Here is a 27,701-nt window from a genome sequence, read left to right as displayed (position 1 = left end):
TGAAACTTGAAGTATTTCACTGTTACCACAGTATTGACAAGAAGTAATTTTTAATAAATTGTATTGTTCAGTGTTAACACACAACTTTTGATTTAGGAAAGAAGAGCTCTAGAAAGAAGGATATCTGAAATGGAAGAGGAACTGAAAGTAAGTAAACTATTACACCTTAAACTATTAATAACAAAATGCATGGCTATGTCAGGGCACCATGTAGTCTGGCAGTATTACTGGTCTCTATAATTTCATTAGAAAATAACTAAGTTAGAGCTGCATTTCAAAATCTCTCATGTCATATAGCTTGTAGCAAAGCTGTTACGCCGGCATAAGCAGTCATACGTGTAGGACTTCTAAGAAGGTACCGAGGCTTATGCTTCTATAACTTATTGGCTAACAAGAAACATTCAGAGATGGTTGCCGTGAAACATCTTGATCTAATCAAGATGGAATTGCAATCTATGTTTTTGATGAGATACTCTGTATTTTATTAACTTAAAAATAATGGTAGCATATAATTCCATAGATATTTAAGCATAAAATGTCGCTTCAACCTTTATCTCGTGCTCTTTAAATTATGTATTAGACAGCATGTTAGCAATATCAAAATTTTAATTTGTTTAGAGTGAATAATAATCAGTTTTTAGTTAATGAAAAGCCATGGATAGATTTCAGACGTTGACAAATAAGTATGATTTACCACATGCACTGATTTCCATTTTCTTCAACTATGTATAAACTGAATCTCAGAAGGAAAATACTTTTTTAATACATTTCTGGCTTTTCATTTTTTAACCCGTCTTGGTATGACTTTTCTCATTTCTTGGTTTATCAATGTTAAGTCCTCTGATATGATTAAGAAAGGTGAGAAATTGGGCAGGTTTTGTATTATGTCCTTGGATATAGTATTGGACAGGGTCAACCAAACTGATAGAATTAAAGTATGACTAGAAAACTAGTGGAACATGATGAAATAGAAAACGTTTTTGCACTCCAAAATTTTAAAGAAGTACCACTGTTTTGACATTTGGTATTTGTCATTGATTAATAAAAAGTTTCCTTTCAAGCTCATTTTTGAGCTCCCCCTGGTGCTTGGAAACAGCATTAACTTCCAAATACTTTTCATTAAAATACGTGCACGAAGTTTTGTTGAAGTAATTGAAGCTGACAGGCAGATGCAGCTGACAGCAGACAATAGGTCTAGCTCCCTTGGATTCAGGCCAAGATAGTTTGCTGAAAGGGAGAACATAATGTCTGTGGTTCCTTGAGGGGTCTTCAGAAGTGAAATATGTAGAAAGCAAACTCTATGGTATAGGAAAATAATTGTGTCTAAGAGTGGAAGACAGGATGTGAGCTTCTATCATCAACCTGCAAATTCCTGTTAGGAAAGGTTGGGCTTCCGAGAAAAATAGAGAATGCAAATATATTGCCTTTTTTCAAAAGCTTACTTTCAATAAGCAGTATGTGAAAGTTTTGAATTAAAGATTAAATACTCTTCCTATCATTTGTTGCACCGCTGTGTAAAAGTATATATTAAATGTGTCATTATTTACAGACTTTTGAATAGGAGATTTAGTTTGTGCAATTAGGATGTTAAGTAAAGAATTCCAGGAATAGCTCTCATTGTTAATGTATCCTGAACTGTTCTGGAAAGCTGTGACGAATCACTGCTGTTTCTTAGATTGCTTTTCAAGAATGTGCCACTTGCTTGATACTTTCCTTTCACAGCGACTTATCTACTTTAAACAGGACCGTCTCTTCTAACTTCTCTTTCAATTCTGCTCATCTCTAGTTCTTTTAAACATAATGTACATGTTTTTTTCTCGTTTTCACTCCTATTTCTTTGATTCCTGCAGAACCTGCAACAAATAAAGCAGATTCAATCTTTGAGACACATAAATGAGCGACTGGTGACTGAGAATAGGGCCTTGACCCGAGTGGTTGCCAAGCTGTCAGGGTCCTGTAGGCAACTGCGCTCTGTGGACTTGTAATTTCTGCCTTCTCCTTTGTGTAGCCAGGCAGGTGTTGACATTCAGTTTGTGCTTGGGTAGAATTTTACTATTAACACTTGTGTGTCAGAAACTGACTTACTGCTGCTCGGTTATGGAAGTGTGGCTAAAGCATGGTGTCCAGCGTACCAACTACAGGTGTCGCAGGTGTGTTGGTATGGTGTGGTGTTGTCCTTACTAGCACTGAAGCTTGTCCTCCCTTACTTGCAGATAAATTGGCAATGATCGAGGAGACCTTTGACATGTTAAAACCCTGGCAACAACTGAAAGGATTTGAGTTTCCAGTAGGATACACTGAAGTCACTCCCTTGTTTTAATGTTTAAGTAAATGCTCAAATAGATAGATCTGCCTCTATTTTTCTAATAAATTGAAATTAAAAATTGAGCTTTCTTACTGAAGTGCATAGAGTTGATACAAATCTAGTCTCAACTAAAGAAAGTTTGAGAAGTGGTTTCAGTACTGTGCATTCCTGAACAGTTGCATTAGCAACTTCCTTACATTTGTGTGTTTTAGTGTTTAGAGCAGACCAAAGTCTTTCCTTTCAAAAATGCATTGGAGTTTCAAGTCGATTAATATTTTCACATATTAACTTCCTGTGTGGTTCTGGCCAATCCCTATTTTTATCTAGACAGCTTAAAATATCCAGTTTTAGCACTGAGTTAAGGTTATTGATTTATATTGCTATATATGTAGGCATTTCAGTTGTGGACCAGAATCCTATCATGCAAGGACTGTACAAACACAGACAGAAAAAAAACTGCCTAGTGTGTCAGATTGGTTCGTACTTACTAGGCCATCTGCTTCAGTCCCCGACTGTTACAGGTATGAACTGGTTTGAGTTTCATCTCGGGAAATATACCAGTTTGTTGTCCTTAGCGTTATTGCAGGGCTGTTTCAGAAACTCACTGAAGATTCAAAACTTCTATGAGGAACAAAATGTGGTTTCATTCCACACCAAGTCTAGGTGTCTTTCTTCCTCCTCCTATATAACAACCGTATGGGGTGGAAGTTTCAGTAAGCTTTTAAGATCTGTAAGTGAAAAAAAAAATTTCCTTCTGCACAGTGACTCTTGCCAAACTGCTTCCCCTCGCCTACCCCCCATCCTGCTTAGAAGCAAGGCAATAAGCATAGGTTTTGTCATTCTGCTCGCAGAGTCTAATCTCAGGTTTTCCCAACTAAGAGGCATGAAATAAAGAGGTTTATCTTTTGGCTTCGCGTCTTCCTGGAATTGGTCTAGCAATAGGATGCGGATAGAAAGCTTGTTCCTGGTCCAGGCCCTGCATTCCTCAACTTTCCCTTGTGTTAACCCTTGCTGAGTGAGTCAAGTCAGCTCCCTGACCTGGCTGAAAACAAATCCCTTTATTCGTTACATTACTTGATCCATCTCACCCCAGCATTGTTGGGGGTCAACTAACGCAGAAAGCAGCAGGAGCATACTGCTGCATGCAAAGGGAGAGCTGGCCCTTTAGGACAGCCCGTCTTGCATCAGCTTCAGCTAACTGTGGTTTTTCAACACAGCTGAGCTAAGCTAATGACTGCTGTCCGTAGCCACACATCCATACCATCTTTTTTTGCTAGCACTGGCATTCCTTTAACCATGGTAAGCCAATTCAGGGTGTTAACCTACAGAAAACTATTCAGTATTCCTTTTCGTAGGGGGCGTTTTCGACGGCAGATCATTGTGGAGCTTGAGGAGCTGGGCTAGCAAAAGAAAAGCCATGGAAACACAGCAGGGACGCTTGACGTTATGATGGTAGCTTAACCATAGCAGTGTGCCTGATTAATCTGAACAGGTACCTTAACAGTTCATGAGCTTTTTGTAATCTTAACTTACAAAGCTGTTCTGTATGTAAAAACTGTTAAATCCTCCAGCAAACACAGACATTATTATTACTGTACAGATCTGAGTTGGCTCCACATATGTCAGGTGATTATTGAATAATTATTTGCTCAACTACAGCACTGCAAAGTTACTAGCTAGTCATATAATACAGATAGGCAAAATAGTGCATTTGTAATCTTATTCAAGAATCTCATCACAGGAAGATACTTCGCTATTTTAGTGAGAAGCAAATTGGAATTGAAAGTGTTAAGTACAGTATGCAACTGTAATTTTACTGAATTTGCTGCAAAGGTTTTTTTCCTGCCTCTGTACGTTAAAGGTGTGTGGTGTACCCTCATGAGAAGTTTGACTACCATAGGAATGCACTGCTTCAAGAAAATTGTATAAATGTCTTTGGCTAGGTTTAAAGTATGTAGAGATTAGTATAGATGAGAAGCATAAGTATTTTCGGTTACTTGAGCTTATCCTTCCTGATCAATCTCCTGTTACTCATGACTGCTTTTATCTCCTACTAGTCTTCCCCTATTCTTTAGCAGGCTCACAACAAAAGAGAAAATACTTTCTTAATACCTATTCCACGTATTAGTTTAATCAGGATTAAAGTCTATCTACAGAGATTTGCAGACATATAATGGTACTGGATTATGTTAAAGCTCTAAATTTGAACAGCAGCTTTTTGTTAAAATAGTTCACCAGAAAATATACCACTCTGTGGGTCTGCCTGTATGTAATTAAGCATTATTGGCTGCAGGTCCCTAGTCCATGAGTTGAAAGAGGACTGTGATGTTCCTGGAGTTACTCTGAGGTTTCATTGGAAGGCATACACGACAAAACTTGTTGAGATACACAATTAACAAGAACGAAATCAGACTCCCTTGCTTCCTTGCGCATGGCTAGATGAAGGCTGTTGTGGTTTCACCCAGGATCTTTGGTATGAAGTCCGTAACAGAACAAAAAGGAGGAGGGAAAGGTGTTAGTTGCTTTGCCTGAACAAATGGCTGTTTCATTGTTTGCAGATCCACGTCATAGAACAACCCCAGGTTTATCCTAACATTACAGGTGTGTGCACAAATGCATGGAACACGCGCCTGTTATCTGGGTATGACCCCTAGCGCGTGTATCTCAGACAAAAGTAGTTGTTTTTTACAGCTTGGAAAACTTAACATAGATAATAATTGAAAATTGCCAAACGATTACTTATGTTGTCCAAGTTCAGACACCTTGACACGGTGTTTGAAAGTAATCAGCATTTTACAGCACTTTCTGTTCAGAGCACAGCTCTTACTTGACTATAATGGAAGCTTCCCTCTGACCCTGTGAGGAACTTGGTTTAGGTGGCTTGCCCTAATCTCTACCGTGGCTCAGAGCTGGAATCCAGGTTAGCGAATGATTTTTACTTACTCTAACTGTGGAGACCACCTTTTTTCCTCTTATGATCTCCTGTCGTCTTCGTATCACATACTCTGATATTGGCAGTAAATAAACTAGAGATCCTATAACCTCAGTTATCTTCAGTGCACCATCATGTTTCACTCTGTGAGAGGGTCTGCTGTGTGGTGAACGGAGTGTGGACAGGACTCCTTTGGAGGAAATGAAGCTTCTACTGTAATTTTTAAACTTTTTAAAATTCTCAGTTCTTTCTTTTCCATTATAATTTTCTGAATATAATGGGGTTGAAAGTATAATTTTGCTTGAATTAAAATGGAAACAAAACTATGGCAAGGAAATTTCATCATGAAAAATTATGTAGCAGTTGTTACATGGGTCACCAGCTGGACTTAGACCTCTTGCAGGCACTTGCACCTGAGGTTACTGAATAACCGCTCTGCAGGAATGGGCTGTTACCTCCTGTGTAAACCTGCTGCTAGAAACCATACACATAATTCAGCCATGAGTGTTATAGGTGGTTTGTTATCAGTGTGTGAATGTAGATATGGAGAACTGCTGAGATTACTTCTGGTTTCTCTGACAAGTTACATTCTCCCAGTACAAACCTCTGTGCACTGACTTGTCCTCCTTTCCTGTCTGATCCTGTCCAACTCGCACCTCACTTGGCTTCTGCCTTCCAGCTTTTGTGCTTGTGTGTCACCCATCTCCTGTGGCAACCTTAACTTGCCATCTCCTAACTCGTATGCCTGAGTATGCAGCCTGGTATTTCAGTGATCTCTTTCAGTGATCTGATCTTGTGTGAACCAAGCTATTCAAGGATATGATCTCAAATTATAGTGTGTGTGCTTCAACACGAGTTTGGAAGTGGTTGGAAGATTAATGCTATGAGCTAACAAGCTGAATCACACGGTATCTGATCAGGATGAAATCATGCAAGAGCACAGTGGTAGATATGCCTAGCCGCAGCATGTTTTTTTGAAACTGTGCAAGTGCAGTACAGAGAAGCCTCTTTAAATTGTTGGTAATTAACATTTTTTTGTTAGAGGCTTGTCATCTGCGCCACCGAGATCTAGTGCATCTGATCCAAGCAAATGAAAATTCTTAATCTATAACTCTTAACTGTATCATGCTAAAAGGTGAGGTTTTTCTGAACTGCTGATACGAAGGGGGAGAACTGCCAAGATGCTTAAGCTGAATAAAGATTTTTATCCCCTGTGCTTGTCTAGTCTTGCTGCTTTTACTTGGGATATGATAGCAAATAACCATCGTGTTTCACTTTTCATAGATGCTACCAGACCTGAAGGCAGACAACCAGAGGCTAAAAGATGAAAATGGGGCCTTGATCAGAGTTATAAGCAAACTTTCCAAATAAAGGGTTTACTACAGCAGCAAATAACGGTATTGCACATCACTAGTAACTCCAGTGGACCATTGTATGGCAGTCACTGGAAGTGTGGGAAGATCCCTTGGAGACTGTCATTTTCAGATATCCTGCCAAACGCCCTCTTACCTGTGTGTTTTTTTGTATCAAGATCATTGTTTCTGTTAAAATGCAGCTGCTGAGAAGATAAAATGACTGAGAAATCTTGTTTACAGCTATAGCATAATAAGGAAAGTGTTCAAGGCCAGATACGCCTCAGATATTTAACCAGTAAGCCTTAGTTGTACATAAACACTTTTACATCATCAAAAGCTTTCAGCTCTCACAGAAGACAGTTACTCAATAATGTTTTTGTTGTGCCACAATTCCCAGTTTTTTTCTATACTCAGTTTTTCTTTAAATCTTAAGTTTGGATTTTTTTTTTCCCTTCTAATTATTCATGTACCAGATTTTCTTGTACAGTGTTTTCACAGCTTTACCATTTGCAGAGACCACACACCCTTTTAAATTACATATTTGTGTAGCTACCTAGAGTTGTATTGTCCAACCACCTGGAACAGAGATGTTTGGTGGAACATTTGCTTTCACTGTTTGTGCAATATGCGTTTATTTCCTATACAAAATGCTTTAAAAGTCAGTTGAAACTAGAAATATTTTAAGAGTCCTGTTTTCTGCCTTTATTGGTCACTTTAAAAAAAAAAAAGTTTGTAGTGAAAGATGTTAGATCCTGTAATCGTCACATTCATTTGAGCAGGTACTGAGTGATGCTGTATATATAAATGTGTACTGGTTTGATTTTTCAGACCACCACGTGGCATGCTTGAATATATTTCCCTATTGCAAATGTCTGTTAATGCAAATTAGGCTACTCCAGAATAGTGTGTTTAACAAAGTTCATTAATTTTTATGGTATAAAGAATTTAGACATTGTACATTGTATGGAGCCCTATCTTTACAAAAGGTCTAAACTATATAAAATACTTTATTATCTTTTCCTCCCATTTTTTTTTTCATTTGATAGTGTTCACCATAATAAAAAATTGCATAAATATAACTGCTTCACTACATTTCACATACCTGTATTTATCTGAGTGCTGTCCAAAACTGTTGTGCTAGCCAAAGTAATGTACTAAATCATTTGAAAAACATAACCCATTACACTCACATTAATGTTTATATGCACTGTTGTTGCCATGTGAGAAGGCATCCAATTTGATAACACCATCATGTCAGACCATTTTATACATTTCAGTGGCCTTTAAAAACAAAAAAAGTACTTAAGTAAAGATTGCTTTTGTTAGAAACAGCTTTTATATTTTCACTAAACCATTCAAAATACGACATCCTATTGGCACATAGTTCATTGCCTAAAACCACTGAACAGATCAGCCATTAAAACAAATTGTACATTGTAAAGCTTGTAGTAGCTATTGTATTATTGATTATATTGTATACGATATTAAATGTGAATTTGTACCCCTTCATTTAAAAAGGTCATTGTGTTCTACTGCCTACTTTGGGGGGTGGGGGTTAGTTTTACGGGGGTGGGATACGTTTTGGTAAGGAAGACATGATGTCCTCTCTCTGTTGATTGGTTTTTTGAAGATGTAAGGTTATGCTCTTACTACCAAGCTCAGGATTCTTGATTTTAAAGGTACACAGATAGTTTGAGATATCTTATTGTAATTGATCTGTATGAGAGGTGGGTCTGAACTGTAGGGACTTCCATTGTCTTACGCTAACATAAAATAAAGAATTGAATGGCTGCAACGTATTGAGTTCTGTTACAAGACAGTTAGGCATATTCTGGATTATATTTGGTAAAGTTTGGGTGCCTGTGAATGATTAAATAAGTGTTTCTAATATTTTAGTGTTTTATATTTAGGTTATTTATTCTTTATATCTAAAAAATGAATGGCTACTGTGCTATATTGATTTTATTGGTAGTACTGAGCAGACCTTGTATCTGCATGAAACTAGTTGCAAAACCCACTATTTTGGAAAAAAAAAATTGTATTTTGACATACACAAATAAAATGAATACAAACTATTTTAAATGTGTGAAAGTTTTACTGAGAAGACATTGAAATTTGTTATGAATTTAAACCATGTTTTAAGTTTGCTATTTAAGTTCTTTGGTGGGCATTTTTCATTCATTGCGTTACTTGGATGCAAAGTAACCTTTCAAAGATTGTAATCAAATTGTGATTATTTGCACATCGTTGTACATGCACATCTGTAAATGCAACAGTAAAAATGCCATATTTATGCAATCTGTAACAACTTGGACAAATGTTTATATATTTTACATAAACCTGTCTGTGTGCAGAATCTGAGAACCATTTTTTACGTGATATTAATCGAATCTCACAAAGCAACTGCTAAACTTGTGTCACCGTCTTATTGTACTAATCGTGTTGCAGATCAAACACATCCCCAGAAAATCCAGCTCCCACAGAGAGAAAATGGGTAGTGGTGGACTATTCAGTTATTTAGGAGATGGTTTGCATACGAGAAATATATTACTGCTGGCTGCTGACTCTGGCAAGCTTCCTTAAGCGACTAATGGCTTAAATGGTAATTCAGAACAGCAACTTAGATTTTCAGGGGACTTGTCCCAGTGCAGAAAAGGATCTTTATGTCCCAGAATTAACATCAAATTAACATCAAATACACGTGGTGGAGGCATGGAAGTAGCTGGTGCTGGAGAGCTAAGAGGCAAAGGGCATGCCCAGAACCAGCCCCAGCCATGAAGGAAGCCATAACCCGGAGAGGAGGGGGGACCGCAGGTGGGGAAGCAGCCCGGGCAGCAGAGTGCGGGGAGGGTGGAGGCAGCGTGGCTGCGTAAGGACTGCCCGACTTCATGCTTCCAAACGGTAGCAGTTACCTAGAAGAAAAGACTCGGGAGCTGGAACTTCATTTTTTTCCCATGCCCTCTCCCTCATCATGAACAATTCCCTCTGGACCTCCCCAATTCCTACTACATACCGCTTTTGCTATTTCCTTGCCAGATTGCAAAAAGAACAGTTATAATTCACACTCTGTAGGTTGGTGCATTTGTTTGCTCGGCAGGAAGTACAAAACATGAGTCTCAGTGGTTCTCTCCTTTAGAGTTTTCTTCCGTGCTAAACTTTGGTTTGTGCTCAGATGAACATTAAACCAATGGGTATTGATCTTACCCGTTCAGTATTCCTGGCCACTTTTGGTAGTCTTTTAAGAGCAAATGTGTTGTCATAGAACAAGCGTTCTCTCTTTTTTAGAAAGAGCAGCTATCTACATGTCATCTTATAGAAGAGGAAAAAAGCATGCTTTTGGGGAGCTGAAGATACTTGCTTTAGGAGATGTGTGTCAGGGGAGAAATTTTAATTATTTCCTTAATCTTTATCATACAGAAGTGGGCTCCATATGAGATGGCTCCTACCCCACTAGCCTGACTTTAGCCATGAGGTTTATAGTCAAAAGTAAGGGCACCACTTAATGCCAAAAACATCCGTATGCCACTAGACAGGAAATCTACACAAAGAAAAGCAGGTAGGGAGGAGGAAGTGTGCCACGATGCCAGGCTTGGAAAGGCAACATCATGTCAGAAAATGAACAGTTGACATGGGGAAAGATAGGGGACACATCACAACAAAACTGGTCAGAAGTCGGAGTTCAGGGCCCCATCGCATCCGAACTCCTCAAAAGAAAAAATTGTCCAAAGCTACCAGCAGTATGAATTATGCCTTGCTGCTGGCTTGTAATACTGCTCAGAGGCGGTATTAATTTCTTTTTCAATTAAGCGATTATGAAATAATCATTACACTGACTCGTACTTGGTCTGGGTGATCCTGGAAGCGGCTTGATTCTCCACAGCTGGCACTTTACAGTTCTTTTATGGGCATCTTGAGGTTTTACCCACCTGTGCAGCGCACCAGCTCCTCCGGAAAGGAACACGCACCCTTTTGTCTCTCTCGTGTTCCTTGTGGTCTTGTGGCAGAAGCGTACACGGAGGAGGCCAAATCTGCCACGCTGCAGCGCGGTACAGCCATGGGTCCTGGGAGCGCCTGCTGGGCCTCCGTGGGGCGAGGGGTGCCGAGGGCTCTTGGCAGCTGTGGCCTCAAGCCTGTCCAGTATGGAAAGCGTAGGCAGCCACATTTTTATTTACAGTGGAAGTCACTTTTCCCCTTTTAGTGGTAGCTTCAGCTTCTCTAACTTGACATGATGCAGTGTGGGCAGTAGATAATTTTGACAACTGTGCAGCTGAGAGGTTAATATGTTTTACAGATGCAATTTAATTTCCATCTACAATCTGAAGGATTGTCACAGCAGAACACGACACAAATTCACTACATAATGAACAGTTTAAAAAAGAAAAACTCCACAGCCATACAAGCATTATAGAATTTTTTGTGGAGCCTATTTTTCAAGAGGGTGGAGAAACAATTGTAACTGCATTGTAGAGGGTTGCTTTCCCACCTGCTTTAAATCTTAAAAATAGTTTTGTTGCAGCTCTGCTGGTCACTGTGAAATTGCAGGTTTTTTCCCCATGCAGGAATAGCCACTCTGTTGAGGGACAGAAGAAACAATTTGCTCAAGTTTTTCCAAAGTTCTCGCTGTTCGTGGTTATGTACACAATGTTAACATTTAGCTGTGGTGATTCAGCTTCCCCGAGTTCTTAGGTCAAAGCCACTAATAACAAGGGTAAAAAATGTTGGTGACTAGAGTTACTTGCTTTACATTTGTTTTGATTGCAAGAGCAGCAGTTAGGGTTTGTTAGAGAGTAACAGCAAGTGGTATTGTGCTCTGCCTCAGCATAGATTTAAAGTAAAAGACTAGAACAGTCCTAAAGGTGACTGCAGGTTCCTGCATAGAAGGCAGAATTAAAAAACCCACAAAACCTCCCAAACCCACAAGGAATTGCTCACACTTTGAAGGGAGAACTGCTGCCACACTGATGAAGTCATCAGCTATTCTTGCTTGTGTCAGCACCTCCCCATTTTGTATTACTGATTAGATAGGAAAAGTATGTAGCCTTTAGAGAAGGGAGGAACTGTTCGTTTTTTCCTCTAAAAACATCACCTGTTGGATGTCTAATGTTTCTGGTCTGGCCCAGGGATAATTACAACAGGGACAAAAGCCCCACATTCCAACTCTAATTATTTCACCCTTCTCACCTGGGTTCTACATGTCTGTTTTGAAAACCTGTTAAAGCTAAGCAGAAGTAGTTAGCCAAGACAGCACAATTCATCTTCCAGTGTGTTTTTTTCCCTTTATTTGCTGGAGAAAAAAACCATGGGGGGTGGTGGGTGAGAAGAACCTATTTATTTCCTCGGTACCATCTTTCTGCGCCCCACCTGTTCCACTACCAAGTCTTTTGAGCAGAGACTCACTGGGCTGAATTCCTCTTTCAGCAAACCAGTGCAGGGAGAAGCTGCTGCTGATCTCGCTGTCCTGTGCATCCCGTCTGCCTGCACTGCCTCTGGTGGGACCCCCGGCACGGGTGGCTGCTGCACCGCCCCTTGTCCCCTTGTCTCCCCCCGAAAGAAAACAGAAAATAACGCTGTTGCCCTCATTTGTGTCTGTGTTATATACCCCTGTTTTAATGATAACGTCTCTACCTCAAAAAAAGACAGGCCTGATCTGAGAGAGTTGCTACATTACAGGTACAATAAAGCTACTGCTCTTACCTGGACCTACACCACACGTCTTCCAAAGAAAAGAGCATGACTTCATTATATCAGCTGGTGCAAAATACACATTTACACAAAATTTACACAAAATTTACACAAAATACACATCTAGATACAGTCTAGTCACTGCCCAGAAAAAAGATTTAATGAAAAAGTGAGTTTGTTTAAAAATAAAAATCCACATTTACATCAACTGCTGATACCATGGGCATGATTCTCCAGCTGTTATCAGCTCACCTCTGGTTTTAGCTGTATGAAAAGCAGCAAATAAAGTTCTTTCTTCCCACTTAATCCATGGCTATAAGTGTTGCATTACGTTAGGTAAATTGCCTAGTAACTCATCCTCAGCTCCCCTTGTGTAAAATGCCAGTGCTCTATGAAAATAAGAGAGCTTTCACTACGGGCTTTTATTAGGCTTGCTTAGTCCCCTGCATAAAAAAAGGGAGCAACACTATTTCAAATTCTAAGGGTGTGGGGGGAGGCAGAAGCAATGCTGCTTAGGGACTGAAGCGCCAATACCGCCTTGCCGGTTTCTGCCGAGAAACAATGACACCGAGATCAGTTTTCAGCCCGCGGAGCAGCCCGGGCCGGGGAAGGGCCGCCGGCGGGCGGCTGCGCCGGGAGGTGGCACCAGACGGCTGCGCTTCTCCGGGGCTCCTGCCGGGCCCCGGCACCCGCCCCGCGGGGCGAGCTGCCACCGCGTCGGAGGGCCCTGACCCAGGCAGCAAGGCACGGCGCCTGAGACCCTGTCGGTGTTTGTCCGTTTTCCCCCCTTTTTCGTCTTTTTTTCCCCCGAGAACAGTACGTAGGAATGGCTCAAACGGGAGTGACTGGAGGAAATTCTGTCTCTGCTGTAAGTTGAGCCAGGTCTAGTATGACAGATGAAGCGTGGCAGAGAACAGCAATCACAAATTAACTTAGGCAGAAGGGATGTGCCGAGTTAGTCTGAACGTGGCAAGGACTCCTTTTAAATACCTTACACTGAAAGCCTGCGAAAGGAGCTGCACGATTTAACACTCTGGGAATGGCAGAGAGAGCTCTCGGCTTGGCTGGTGAGCTGAAATCCATCCCATCCGGAGCCAGAAACTGTAACCCAAGGAGGGCTGGCCAGTGGGTCTGCGGGGACGCATCCGTCGGTGAGCGCAGACAGGGACCCGCTGCATAGCGAGCTCTCCCGTACTGTGTGAAGAGACTTACAGACTAGGAGTAGACGCTTACCAAGCACCACGGGACGAGAGAGAGGAAAAGAAAAAAAAAAAAAATCCTCCGTATCAAAAGTTGTCAAGCCAGCAGTTCATAGCAGCACTGAAGTTGGCTGAAATGCCGAAACACTGGTTATTTCCTTCTTTCTCAACCCCCCTTCAATATGATCACTACATAACCGTGTTGCTTCGCTTTGTACCAGAGCACTCTGTACACTATGAGGTCCTTGCAGTTCCCCCTTTGCCCGCTGCAATCTCTCCTCCCTGATCATTGCCTTGCAAGCATGTGCAGCACACCACATACACCCGCATCCCTCTCCAGTCTCCTCAGCCTTTTCTCCTCAGCTCTGCATGGACAGGGTTCTGCCCTATTTCCAAGCCACCATATATCATTATTGTAGCCACCATATATCATTATTTTCTGTGCAAGAGAGGGCTTTGAGGTCTAATTACATTCCCTGTTACTCAGGGTGATGGCCACAATAACCAAAAGACCCCAGAAGCCACTTCCCCTGGGACCTTGAGCACTCTCTGAATTTCCCCGTGTCTGGGGAGTGGCACTCAGAATTGCTACACACAGACACTGAGTGCAAGAACTCCCTTCATGTTTTACTAACAAGTCACTACAAGCTTACTGACATGCCACAGCTGCTGGAGAGAACAGGCTCTCCTCCGTCTTCCGCTCATCTCAGCTGTTGGTCTTCTCCGTCACTCCTGTGTGCCACCCAGATCATCAAGACCCTCCTCGGACATTCAGTTCCCTGCACTTCTCATTCAGTCCTTCTGGTACTTGCTGTCTATTGCTGCCCCCTTAGACCATCTCCCATCCTTCTCCTTGCTTCGTGCATTTTCTACTCGTTTGCTGCTTCTCTCTCCTGTTTCACTCCCACTTCAGACCTAACCACTGGTCACTTCTTCCTGAGCTAATTGCTCTACAGTTGTACGTTCTGTTGACTTCTCTACTGTCCACAATTCCTCTCTCCACAACTCAGCAGCCTCGACACTTTGCACGCTCTCCCTCCACCTCTGTTAGTCAACCCCGCTCCCCCTTTCCTCACACTGCCTTATCCCGAGCTCCTCAGCAGCACACATCCCTAATGGTTTCAAAGGCCCCATTAATCTTTTCCTGACCACTGAATCTTTTTTTCACTGATAAGCTAATCTTTACTCAATAGGAATGTCTCTACCCAGCCATTTAGTTCCCACCTACTCTCGTTTCTTTCTAATCCAAGGGGGTGGTTTTACCATAAACTAAGCACACTCTACAAATCACCTGCTCCCGCTTAATCCAGTTATTCCCCTCCTCAGGAATCAGCACTATTTTCCATAGGCCTCTTTCCTATTTTTCTCCTTCTCCTTCTTCAGCTTCAGGGTGAAAGCAGTGAAAGGTCTTACACTTCTTCCCTTGTTTTCAACCCACGAAGGTGTTTGCAGACAAACAGCCATTCACTATTTCTTCATCCGTTTCCTTTCACCCCTTTTTGAGTGTCCAACAATAAAACAAATACAGAAGGCAAGGCCTGTTGGGTCCTAATGCCTAATTTGAGAATAAATACTATAAACTGAGCATTGGCTGTGGATTGCTTATATGCAAAGGACGAAGTATGCAGCTTGTCCTCTTTCAAGTAACTTTTTAACTTAAAAAATCTTTTTAATATGTATTTAAATCTTGTCATCTTAAATACCTTGGCAGTTTTCACCTTGAAACAGCAAATAATGTATATTACGAGCAAAACACAAAATTTGTTTTTAAGCATTGTCCACATTTGCTTATATAAAATGGTTACAATATAGACACATAGATTTTGTTCCAATTGTTCACACAAAAATTCAGTCCCAAGCTTTCATTCTGGATGTTTACATCATGGCCAAGTATCATTGAAATAAGTTTCATAATATAAAATATCAACGTAATTTGAACAATAGAAAGTATATTTTATTTTTTGTGTTCTTTAAGCTATTCTCTCCCTTTGTAGCCTGTTTGGTTTCATATACGCTGACTCTAAACTCTCCTAAGTGCTTCCCCCTTCTCTGCTTCCACTCACTGATATGTCACAGCCATTGATTGATTGCTGTTTGTGTTTGTTTTGGACACTTCCAGATGATTGCTACTAATAACCAGTACTAAATTCCTGAAATATCTGCCTGATTCCTTTTGCAAGGCAACTTCGTTACGGTCCGTCATATGAAACACAGTAGGCCCTAGGAATACTGTGGTGCAGGAGAAAAATAATCGCCAAATGAACGGATAGCTCAAACAAAGCATTGTAAAAAGCCATCACACTAAATTCTGCATGCATCATCTACTGCATTTCAGTGAAGGCCAAGTTTCTTAGTCAGCTCTCTGAGGAGATCCGTCAGCCCTAACTATGATTCTTTTGGGACACAGTTTTGTGCCCGCTGCGCTTTTCTACTGTGTGCAGCTCGTCACCTGCATGAGGTTAGATCAAAAGGATGCAGGTACAACAGTTTAACCAAGAGGTACACAGTGAGAATCCAGAGACCTGATTCATTTTCATTTTTACTGACTTTTTATTGGTCCTTCAAAAAATAAAAATAATTCTTAAGAGCTACAGGGCTGTTAATTTAAAAAAAAAAACAAACCACAAACCCCTGAAGGGGTTATGAATTGTAACCAGTACCAACAAGACACAGACTGACAGTAAGCCAGTAACCACTGGATTTGGTTTCTAATTATTAATTTGCATGCTTACATTTGGAGATACAGAAAGACAGGAACTGAATTGTCTTTGGTGTAGACCAAAATGTGTTTAACAATGTTTTAAACTGTAATGAGTTAGCTGTATAGAGGCAAGTATGGTCAGAGGATGCTGTTTTCAAGAAGAACAAATAGGCTCTGTAGGTGCTGGAAACGTATCATAAATATAAAAAACAACAAAGGTAGTGTTATCTTAAGGGTAACTTAAACCTACGATATTATTTCTGTCTTATGGATAGGTACAGTCAGCTCTTCATTACCAAGGTAATAGACAGTACCTTAGAAGGCACAACAGCTTGATAACCTGGCAGCTCCTTAGCCCCACTAGCTAAGATGGTGGCAGCCCAGCTGCCACCCCGAGAACTCAGAAGTCTAGAGGACAATGTGGCACAAAGACATGCCACAGAAACCACCCAAGGCTAGCTTATGTCTGGAAGACTACATGAGCTCTCTCTCTCGTGGAGGAATACAAGGATACCAGAGGCACCTCTGTCTGAAAGCAGTTCGTTCCCAAAAGGGCAAGTGTGGAGGCTGGACTAATGAGCCAGTGTACGAACAAATGCAATTCCTCTGCGTTACGCTCCCTGGTATTCCTACTGTGAGGCAGCACGGGCATTCTGCAGGAGCATTTTAGTTTGATAGACTCAGCGCTGCTCAAGTATGTCTAGGTAGCTTGTTATCTTAGAAAATTTTTCCCAACGTAAGTCACTTTACATTCATCTACACTGAATTCCATCTGCTACTTTATCACTGCCACTCAGTTTGACAATTTATTATTTTTCACTTTCTCAATTTGTTCTGTTTCTTTCCAATACTTTGATTTCTATAGATCCTCCATAATGAAGAGCTCCACTGCGAGATGCTCCCTAGGTTCCTTCACAGTGAACACAAAAGCCAGGGCCATAATGGAAAAACTGTCTCCTCCAAGTGCTTCTTTTGTATGGTGATCCTGGCCATCACGGGATTTGCTTCTATGCCTTTTGCAAACTGGTCTTCAAGCACATTTATAGCCTGCTTTATAGCATCCACCCTTTCCCCCCTTCTCTCCCAAGCACTGTGAGGCTTGTCAGCGTCGGTTTTTCTCTACCTTCTTATACCTCACTATGTAACGTTTTGACTCCATGTCTGTTTCTCATCCCTACTCCTCAAGAGGTTGCTCTAGTGCATACTCACCCGGTTCACTGTTCAAATCTGGCCCTAGAAAGTACCTATTTGGGCAGAAAAAAAGAGGTAGCATGGTTGCTCAATAAACTCTTTCGAAGCTATTCTGCCTGAACTTCATCACAAATAGCAAGAAGTAGTAAGACAAGCCGAGTCATCGGTCTGTACCCTCATACGGTGCAGAACATGAGAAGCAGCAACAGACCACCTTACAGAGTGAGACTGTGGCAGAAAACATGCTCATCACGCCTTTGAAGTCATCTGCACAGATACTGAATCCATCCCCATCCCCACCATCATTCTTATCCAACAATTGCCAACTGGAGACAGATGGCAATCTCTGCATCAATTTCTCATACTGTAAGATGAAATACTTGAAAAATCAAGCAAACTTCTTTCTCTAAGCTGTTTTTTTCCTTTTCACACTGCACTCCTCCATCAGCTAGATGAATGAACTTTGCTGCAAGAAACAATACTAGTTTGTCTGTCAAACCAAACTAGTTCAAAGAAACTATGATAGTTATTTTTGATCAAATGATAGCAGAGTTCAAGAATGGTGAAACACATACAGAAACCAGACTAGAAGATGGACCCTAGGATTGATCTTGAATGCTAATACCTCCTGATAAATCCAGCTATTTCACAAAGCTCTGTTGTATTTACATGCAAGATTTCAAATCAGCCCCTAGCACTTGAAAAAAAAGTTTTAAGCATCCAATTCAGTAGCACAGCAAATAGGATAAAACTGATACTTCAGTAAAAGTGGGACTGTCAGATTTGTATGATTTTCCAGGTGCAAGTCATAACAAAGTAATCCAGTTAAACCACGACTACAACAAAATTAATTGTTAGAACCTTACAGAGGAAAACCTTGCCAGAAGGTTAGCACTGTGACATTAAGCTCCAGTGAGGGGAAAAAAAGAATAATTTAATTAATTCCTGGAAGAAAAGGAAATAAAAATCCATTATGATAGGCTAAGCCTCTCAGATTTAGATAGTGTGCATAGCTCAGAAGTAGCAGAAAGTGGTATTAAATTGCAAGGGATAGCAGTTTATCTGCATTTAGACAAAAATGCAAAAACAACCAAGACCAAGCGATAACAGAATTTGGTAGGTAAGAAGAGATAAACCAAAGATTAAGAGAGAATTTGAAAAGCAAACAGTACAGCTGTAAACAGAAATAAAAACTCCCTCTGCATACTTAAAAAAAAGGAAGTTATTAGAGACAAAATATGCAATCACTTCACTGTCCAGAAATGAGACTACCAGCATCTCCACGTTACCCTTCACAGCTTCACGCCTCCACTGGGATCCGCTACAAATGAATCTTCTGAAACCATGGGTAAGAGGCCAATGGTCAAGACTACTACCACCTAATTTTTTAAACTCTTTTGACCGTCTCTGACAGAGATATTAAATGTTCTGTTAGCGATATAACTGGGAATACCAAAAGAGTGCAAGGAGGAAGACACTTGCAAAGTATGTTTCACTAGGTTTTGTCTCACCCTAGGCATGGGTGCTTAGAGAGGGAAGTATTGCTGCAGGGCAGCAGAGCATTGGCTTGGAAAGCATTAGCAAGAAAAGGTTAAAAGGAAGAGTCAAGAGGGATAGTAGTGCTATGTTTGAGGATTATTTTACTTTCAGGGGGAGATTTGACATTAGAAATGTCATAAGTGGGGATTTTACAGGAAGGTTAGAGGGAAGTTACGGTAAGAGATTTAATGTGAAAGGTTTAAAGAGAGGTTTTTGAAATTTTATGGATAAAAAGAGGAACAGAGATTTCTACAAAAAGATGGCAGTAAGATTTCACTAAGTCATAGCAATTTTAAGCAACAGCATTTATGGAAGGATAGTGCAGAAATAAGTCGGTAGATAGGTTAGTTGGGGTACAGTGACGGGTGTGAGGATTATCCAGCAGCTGAAATTTAAAGCAGCAGAGAACGAAGATTTAATGGGACAGCACTGGAGCAAGCTGAGTAAAACTAGTTTAATAAAGCAAGAGTGATAAAGCAGATAGAATAAGTGTGACTGAAAAAGTTTGTATTGGAAGAAGAAACATGAAGAATGCTGATTGAATGGATTTCAAAGAGGATCAGATATGGGAAGCAGTAGATAGGTGCACTAAGCGAAAGCATTTCATGGAAGTTCAGGTAAGGCAGGCAGAGCCGGGGTGAAGTCCGGAGCGGAAGGAAGAGTATGCGTGTTTAAGAGACAGGCAGGCAAATGCAGTAAAATCTCAACAGAGGCTTTGGGGAGAGCTTCCAGAAATGCTGAAGAGTGTGAGAGGGAGGGGATGTTTCAGTGGAGAGGATACCAGCACCAGTGAGTATAACAAATGTTTGTTAAGCTTGGAGCCTGACGGTAATGAGCAAACAGACATTGGGCAGGAATTTGGATGTTGTCCTTAATTTCCTCAGCCAATAATATGTTATTGTGTTCACTATTTTATTTTCCAGCCCTTGAATACTGCCACTTCAGAAGAGAGTATGGCTCAGATAAACTTGTACACAGAACCTTAAAAAAGTTGGATAATTTGGTTGAATCTCTAGAAGAAATTACAAAAATCTTAAACAGCTTGCAACCCTTTACAAAGCAACCAGCTTTAAAGTGCCCAACCCCAAAAGGCACTTCATTTCCTCAAAATTTTAAGAATAAATTATGGGGTTTAGTATAAATTGAAAAATGAAGTGTTTGTTTTTTGCCTGGCAAAGGAGATCAAGATCATCCTACCCCATATCCTGGTGGTAATTTTACCTCTAGGGGAGAGTCTCATTCCATAATAATGAATATATAAACCCCAATATCTTAAGGCTTAGGGACCCTTGTCATTATGCCAGCTTAAAACGTAGCTAATGAAATGAATTGTATTTCTAGGCCTTAAGAATATGCTGAAGATTTTTTTGGTAAGAAAAGAGAAAAGAGCTGTTCTAAAAATGTTTGCAAGCTATTAAGCTGTTCTCCGTTGTGGCAGAGGAAAACATGCAGCGTGATACTTAAACTATTTGGGACTTTATCCCTGAAAGCTCTCCAGCACAGACAACCTTATTGAGATGCAAACATCTGACAGTCAGCATTTTTGTATTGGGCACTTAAGCCCAACCTCACTCACCACAACATAACTTCTGTTAATATATAACAGACTAAGGAACACAAAGCCTTTTTGGCACTAAAAAAAACCCACGATGTTTTTTTATAGAAGATTAGAGAAAAAAAAAAAAACAAAAACAACAGCAATGGTAGATGCAGCTAAAGCCTGGCAACGGCACCTCCCACACGTAAGAAAGGTGGGCAGGTAAGATGCGAAGTGAGGTGAGCACAGCTAAGCCTTGCTAGCTGTTAAGGACTGCCACAGAGAGAGGGGCCCAGGCAGCAGCTGGGGAGACCTGGGGTAACGGAGAATTGAGGGTGTCCTAAGAACTAAAATACATTGCTCTATTTCTCCATATACACAACATACTGTAAGTAAGGACTTTCTAATCTGACTCTTTTTACTCATTTTTGGCCAGCTGTGCTGCTCATGGGGTGTAACAGTGAGGGGCGAAATTACGGTATTGTCACAGATGATTCTCTCAAGAAAAGCTCTTCATCGTATAAAAGGAAAAAAGTGACAGAATGGGAAAGGCAGACAAGAATTCACATGAGGGATCCTTTTTCTAAATTGTATTTTCTAAAAATACAATCGAATAGTTTTCTAACTTAAAAACTCTACAGATGAGAGTGCAGGTAAGAATTTTTTTCAGCAGAGTGCTTAGTGAAAACTTTTTTTAGGTCAACTTTTTGTTAAGCGCTTGATCTGCAAACAGAAATATGACCAACTTTACTAATTTTGTATTGCTGAGTATTAAAGAGTAAAGCTATTACAGAACTATGTTTTCACCATTTACTTTTCTGCCTATTTACAGCTTTCCAGCATAACACAGGACAACTAGCCTGGTTTGTGTTGGGATTTTCCCTTAGCCTGAAAGATAAGGGGTTTCATCTGTGCTGAGGATCCTGATACCTTAACTTCCATATATACAAACATTTAGACACCCCTTCAAAACCAACTGCCGCACCAAAACCCCCCCTAAATCCAAACTAGAGCAGAAATCAGATATGAGTTAAGTTAAGAGTCCAAGTAAATGAATGAGCACCAGAAGGGCAGAGAAGGTTGGTAGGCTGAGACAGTGCCCACTGCTGTGGAAGAGAACAGAGTAGAGACATACCTAAGGTGAAAGCGGTTGCATGGACTAAGCCTGTTATTTATACTGTAGGGTGCAGAGAGCCTAGTGCCAGATATTTGGGGCCCCATTTTTGCTAGATTTTTTTTATCTATACCTGCAGCATCTATCTTTTTTTCTGTAAAAAAAACCCAAAAACTTTTGCAAAGTTTATATTTTGAACTCCTAATGAATTTTATTAACCAGGCAGACAAATTCAGGACTGAATCTGAAAGAGAGAAAAGAGGTGATGAAAAGGTGAGAGCGTGCTCCCAGCTATGTAAGCCCAGGCTATATGGCTTTCCTCTGCCTCTGACGTAAGCTTGTATCTTGTCCTGAGTCTGCTGGAAAGGTAGCACCAATACACCCCTTCATTTCCCTCAGCATACCCCTTATAAAGCAGGGTTAAGCAAGCCACAAATCTATTGAGAGCAGTCATTTCCAAAAATACCACGATCAATTTTCAGGGTGCTATTAAGACATAGTGAATTCAGCAAAACCAAAAAAGCTGAGTTTTAGCAGGTTTAGCCATTTGATCACCTACACAAACCATTTAACAGATACTGCATACTCCCATCACATTCCCTGCACATGCCTTTTTTCTAATATTTAACCCAGTCAGGTTTCCCCACTGCAGGCTGCATTATTTATAAACGAGCCACCTTTCACGCCTTTGCACCGTAACTGGCGGAAACCCCTTGAATCCTTGTTGCTTGTAACATCGCGAAGACACAGGCTCTTTCCCAACCTTTCGCCCGCGGGAGCGAACGCCACGGAGTAACTTTGCTCTGCCCACCGGAGCCGCGGACAGAGGAAGTTATTACGCTGCGGGAGCAATTAACTTCAGGCTCGTCCCACCGTGCGTCGACCCCATTAAACGCCGAGGCGAGAGCAGCGGCAGGCACCACGGTTTCAGGCCAAACCGGCCCTTCTGTCCCCAGTGCGGCGTCTCCCTAACGACAGCCGGAGCCGAGGGCTGACCAAGCCGGGCTTTACACGCGGCTTCTTGCCTTGTCGCCGGTGACAGCCGCCGGCGGTGCCGGGGAGCTGCACCGCCCGAGGCCCGACCCCCGGGCACCTGCCCCACGATTAAGGCAGCCCCACGCCGGGTATGCCGGCAGGGCGCGGCGGGCTCCTCAGCCCCCCTCACCGGAGGCTTTCCGGCAGGTGCGGGGCGGGTTTGGCGGAGCCCCCCGCGGGCCGGGGCGGGGGGTGACACCAGACCGCCTCCTCCGGCCCCTCGTGGCTGGGCTCTGGCAGCCGCCGCCCGTTAAAGCTGCCGCGGGAGTCCGGCCTGAGGCGGGCGGGCGGCGGTTGGCGGCGTCTCGGTCCGCTCCTCACGCGACCGCGGCGCCCCTCGCCCCCTCCCGCCCGCGTTGCCGCTCGTCGAGAGCGCCGGGGTGCGTGTCCCCTCCCGTGCCGGCGCTGCCCGGGGCAGGTGGCGGGGCGGCGGCGGCGGGACCCCGCGGCGGGCCGGCACCCGGCGCGGTCAGGTCGCGGCGCGAAGCGCACCGGGCCGGGCGGGGCCTCCCCGCCCTCACCCCATTGTTGAGGCCATCTCGGCAGTTTCCGCCCTGGCTTCGGCTCTGTCCGCGCCGCGATGGGGAAAGGGGAGGGAGGGAAGGAGGGAGGGGGAGCTCGGGAAGCCTCGGGGCCGCGCCGCTCCTTCCGGGACGGCGGGAGGCGGTGCCGCTCACCTGGTGCCGCCGGCGCTGGGGAGCGCCCGAGCCGCGGCCCCGCCGGGCGGGAGGTGAGCGCCGGCTGCCTCCGCCCCGCCCCGCGCGGGAATACGGTCCCCCGGCAGGCAAGCGGGCGTCAGGGGGATGGCAGACGCACCCGCCCCGGGGGCGAGGGACGGCGCTTCGCGGTCGTCGTGGCCGCGGCGGGCGGGCGGGCGTCGGGGCGTCGGCGAGCGGGGGAGGCCGGCACGTCCGGGCGGCCCCGCGCCGAGGGGTGAGGGGAGTCTCCGCGGGCGCGGGGTGCTGCGCCGGGGCCGGGCAGCACGGTCCGAGCTGCGGGAGCCCGGCGTGCGAGGGCGGGCGGTGATGGAGACTCGTCGCCGGGGGGCTTCCTGGGGAGTTGGCGGGACGAGGACGGGCAGCGCTGCGGGACGGTTCACGTCTCCCCTTTTGTTTCTCTCCAGGGTGTTTGTGCTTCTCCGAGTCGCTCTCCCCGCCCCCGTCGCTCCCGCCCGCCCCGCCGGGACCTCTCCTCTCCGGGCGGCAGCAGAGCCGCCTCAGGGCGGGCGGCGGCAGAGGTGCTAGTGGGGCGCTCTCGGCGTCCAGCCCGCCGGGAACATGGCGACCGGCGGCTACCGCAGCGCCGGGGGCAGCACGACGGACTTTCTGGAGGAGTGGAAAGCCAAGCGGGAGAAGATGCGGGCAAAGCAAGCGCCGCCAGCCCCGGGGGCAGCCGCCGGGGGGGAGGCCAGGCCCGCGGGGGGCGCCTCCTCCGCCGAGCTGAACAACAACCTGCCCCCCGGCGGCCCGGCCCCCCCGCCCGACCGCGCGGCGCCCCCTGCCGGCGGGGCCGTCAACTGCCTCAGTCTCGCCAGCGCCGCCTTGGGCCGGGCCGCCCCCGCCAAGGAGCCGCCGCCGGCCCTCTCCGGGGGCCGGGGGGCTGAGCCTGCCGCCAAGCCGCCTCCCGCCGCCGCGCCGGGGTCCCCCGAGGGTGAGGAGAAGCTGGCCGCCAAGGGAAAGAGCTCGGGCCCCAGCGCCAGGAAGGGGAAGGGGCAGATCGAGAAGAGGAAGCTGAGGGAGAAGAGGAGGTCGACAGGTGTGGTGAACATCCCGGCCGCCGAGGTGAGCCCGCGGGGCGGGGGGCCGGCCGCCGCCGCACCTGAGCCGCTGCTGGGGGCGCCGCCAGCCGGGGAGTGCCCGGTGCGGGTGGGGTGGCGTGGGGTGGGGGGCTCAGCCCGCGGGGGCGGCAGCCGTGCGCACCGGCGCTGTTGGCCTGAGCGCTCCGCGGCCGTGCCCGGGCTTCTCGCGTGGGCTAGCTGCGGTGGTGAAGCTTTCTCTCTACACCGCGTGGAAGAGCCTGAAGGCCCGCACGCAGTCGGAGGGATATACTGTGGTCGTTACAGTGCGGCATCCAGACAGGCGAGGTGCCATTTATTCTAAACAAATTAGACCTGTCACGACCTGCGACTTTTTTTTACGTCGTCTTGTTGGCAGAGGGTAAGTTCTAGGGCTTTTGGAAGATCAAACTAAGACACGTGCCTGTTGAAGTATAGTCAAAACAATACTAATGAAAGAAAACTGATTTATCAGCTCTGAATAGATGTTCAGGTGTAAATATTATTCACTTCAGAGCCCAAAAGAATTTCCTGCACTGGAAAAAATGTAGTGGTTTAAAGAGCATTTTTTTGAAGGCAGAAGATATTTTTATCAGCCAACACCACTGTCCTCTGTGGTTTGCTACTAGTATAAAAATCTGGCGTTGATTTATAATACTCCTAGAGGAATTCAAAAGAATGATAACTAAGTTTTTAGCTTTTTTTTACAGTTAATAAGAAAGGCCACAGGAAACTTGAACAAAGCTGGATTTTAGTCTACAGTTTCGCACTAATAATGATGACCACCATCACTGTAGAAAAAACTTGTAGTTCTTCTTTAGGTTAACATTATAGATTATTAAAATAACACCAGAACGTAAGATCTTTGTTTCTAAAGCAGCAGGAGAAGATGAAATCATGTTTTCCATACCTGAAGTCGCTAGTGTGTGACATCCTAGGCACTTTCACAGCAGACACTTTCGTGCAAGAAGATATCGGAAGGTGAGGAATGAGTTTTAGGAACAGTAGAAATCTTTATAATTGTGTTTTTTGAGAATAATTACTTACATAGGTCTTTAGTTTGAGGTGAAGTGTTTTGGCATAGGTCTTCAATATTCTTGCTTTGGAAAGTGAGGAATACAAGTGAGTTCATTAATTCTTTGGCTTCAGAGCGTGCAAGCTTCCTAGACTGTGGTTGGTTTGTTTTATACAAAGCCCCCTAAATACCTGCCCCCTGTGCTTCTATAGGAACTCTTAAAATGCTGTTTCTTTAATTCCCTAAGTAAACTAGTCCTAGCCCAGTTAATAATGGTTTTGCACGTTGCAGCAAGCATTGTACAACTTCATATTTTAGGGGCCTCTGCTGTGTACCCCAGCCCCAGTCATTGTCTTTGTTTGTTTGTGTTTGGGTGGTGGATTTTTGTTTTGCTCTTTGAGACTAGTGTTCTAGTTCTTCAAACTAGTTTTCTGAACTACTGTTCCTTTGGTAGTTTTTGGGTGGTGTGGTTTGGGGTTTGCTAGTTTGGTGGGTTTGGTGGTGGTTGGGGTTTTTGTTTGTTTGTTTTGTTTAAGTATTGCTCAAAATATGCTTTGCTTTCCAGGAAAACACATTCCTGGCTCAGCAGCCATTAGAATCTTATGTGTGAATTTGCTACTGTAGTTTCTGCTGCATTGTTAAGGGTGGTTTATTTATTAAGGGTAACATATTTAGGCATTGAGAAGCAAATTCTCACCCGTTCCCATATTTCTGAGGGCCTAATAACTTTGCTGCATGTGACCACGTGTTGGCACTTCTTGGAAACTTCTTATATCTTTATACTAGTTACTTCTGTAACTAGCGATTAAGCATTCCATCACATTTTTGGGATCAAATTTTAATAAACATAGATACCTGTTGTACAAGACATTACTGGGGAAACTTGCTGGTAGGGAGTGTTGCATTTTTGACTGGTGTATACTTAAGCAAAGCTATCTCTTTTCAGTGTTTCACATTTAAATGTTTTTAATCATTACCACATGCATTCCTAAGAATTATTTAACTAGGGAACGCTAGATCATTCCTGATGGTAGACAGCTTCGAAAACTGTCTCCAGTGTCAAATGTGAGTAACTACTTACCAATGAATGTTTTGCAGAGTATTTACTTGTACTGTCTTTCATATATCTATTCATTCACGAGAAGATATTTTAAAGCACTGATTCAACACGGTCAGCTGAAGTTCTCGGACAAAAGAAAGCTGTGATGCATATGATGACTTGTTGGAACAATCTACAACACTCCAGTTTCTTGCCGTCTTTCTCATTAGATGCTAGGCATAGCTTTACCATGCTATGCATAGTGACTTGGTAGTAGTACACACTGAATTTAACTACTTAGCACTCGTAGTTCTGTGTGGTGTATGCTTTAAAATTACTTTTCAGGAGATGTTGTTTTAGAGCCTTAGCAGGTGCTTTATTGTCTTATATTTCAAGAAAATAGTCTTTCTCTAGAATGGAATAGCCATTTTATGCTAAACATCTCCCTTTTATGATCAGCATGCCACTGTGGTGGAGAACGATGATAAGAGGAAATTCTGATACTCTGAAATTAAAATGGGTAACTGCCGACAGAAGATACATAGTGCCTAGAAGCTTCTCTGCCAAAAACAGAATACAAAAACAGTTTTTACCCCAAAGGAGTAGGATCTAATTTCAGTTTCAATGCAGCTGGAGAATTTAATGATATGAAAGGTGGTGGAATAAGGAAAGTAAAAGTTTGTGTTGTCTCAGTTATCTTAAAATAGGCATGAAAAATGTTAGCAGATCGTTATTCATTAATGATTAATTTCACTTCTGTTCAATAGGAAGGTAATAGAGCTAGGACTTAAACAGTTCTGTGTCTTAAATGTATTTTGTATTGAAGTCGGTGGAGCACAGAAACCATAGGGGAAGCTGTGAAAACAGATGGTGACGGGTTGGGAGTAGTGGCAACACTTTGTATTTAGAGGCCATTGTGATAGAAGCAAAGGCTGATTTTTATCTTCTCAGCGCTAGTGTTTATCTAAGTAATGGTGGCTTTTGAAAATGGCTTCTGAAATACTTGCAGCTTTTTTCTTTTTCAGGGGTTGTAAAGTAGTTTCTTGATAGCTTGTTGAATCTTGAAAGTTGATTTCACTCTAAGTGCTGTGGGATTTGGGTTTTGTTGCCTCCTAACAGTTCTTCAGGTTGTGAAAGGTAACTAAATTGTATGCAATTATCATTACTACGTAAATTTCCTTTTTTGAATATTAAGCTTTATAACCATTTTTAGCTATGTTAGAAAGTGTTTTCAGTTTGTAGGTATTCACTTGATGCAGGTGTTAAGTTTACCCGTAACGTTT

The 27,701-nt window shown here is 43.3% G+C and overlaps 2 protein-coding genes across 6 annotated transcripts in view; both read left to right on the top strand.

Annotated features, from left to right (window-relative positions):
• PPP1R12A (protein phosphatase 1 regulatory subunit 12A) overlaps window positions 1-8,674 on the top strand; it is a 124,491-nt gene extending 115,817 nt beyond the window's left edge. For 4 of the 5 annotated variants that reach the window (XM_075150437.1, XM_075150456.1, XM_075150429.1 and 1 more), the window contains 2 exons: window positions 97-147; window positions 6,522-8,674. In XM_075150437.1, coding sequence (XP_075006538.1) covers window positions 97-147; window positions 6,522-6,608 — 138 coding nt within the window. In that variant the 3' untranslated portion in view covers window positions 6,609-8,674. Of the gene's footprint in view, window positions 1-96; window positions 148-1,850; window positions 2,057-6,521 lie in introns of those variants that run through there. The other variant, XM_075150474.1, reaches the window with a different exon arrangement.
• Window positions 8,675-23,867: 15,193 nt separating this feature from the next.
• The window catches only part of PAWR (pro-apoptotic WT1 regulator), an 80,566-nt gene continuing 76,732 nt past the window's right edge, over window positions 23,868-27,701 (top strand). Inside the window, exon 1 of the mRNA XM_075150417.1 lies at window positions 23,868-24,371. Within this exon, the coding sequence (XP_075006518.1) occupies window positions 23,868-24,371 (504 nt within the window). The remainder of the gene's footprint in view (window positions 24,372-27,701) is intronic.

Source organism: Calonectris borealis, chromosome 1 (genome assembly GCF_964195595.1).
Source record: "Calonectris borealis chromosome 1, bCalBor7.hap1.2, whole genome shotgun sequence".
NCBI classification, from domain to species: domain Eukaryota; kingdom Metazoa; phylum Chordata; class Aves; order Procellariiformes; family Procellariidae; genus Calonectris; species Calonectris borealis.
The sequence above is the reverse complement of the archived record's forward strand: the minus strand, read 5'-3'. Positions and strand labels throughout refer to the sequence as shown.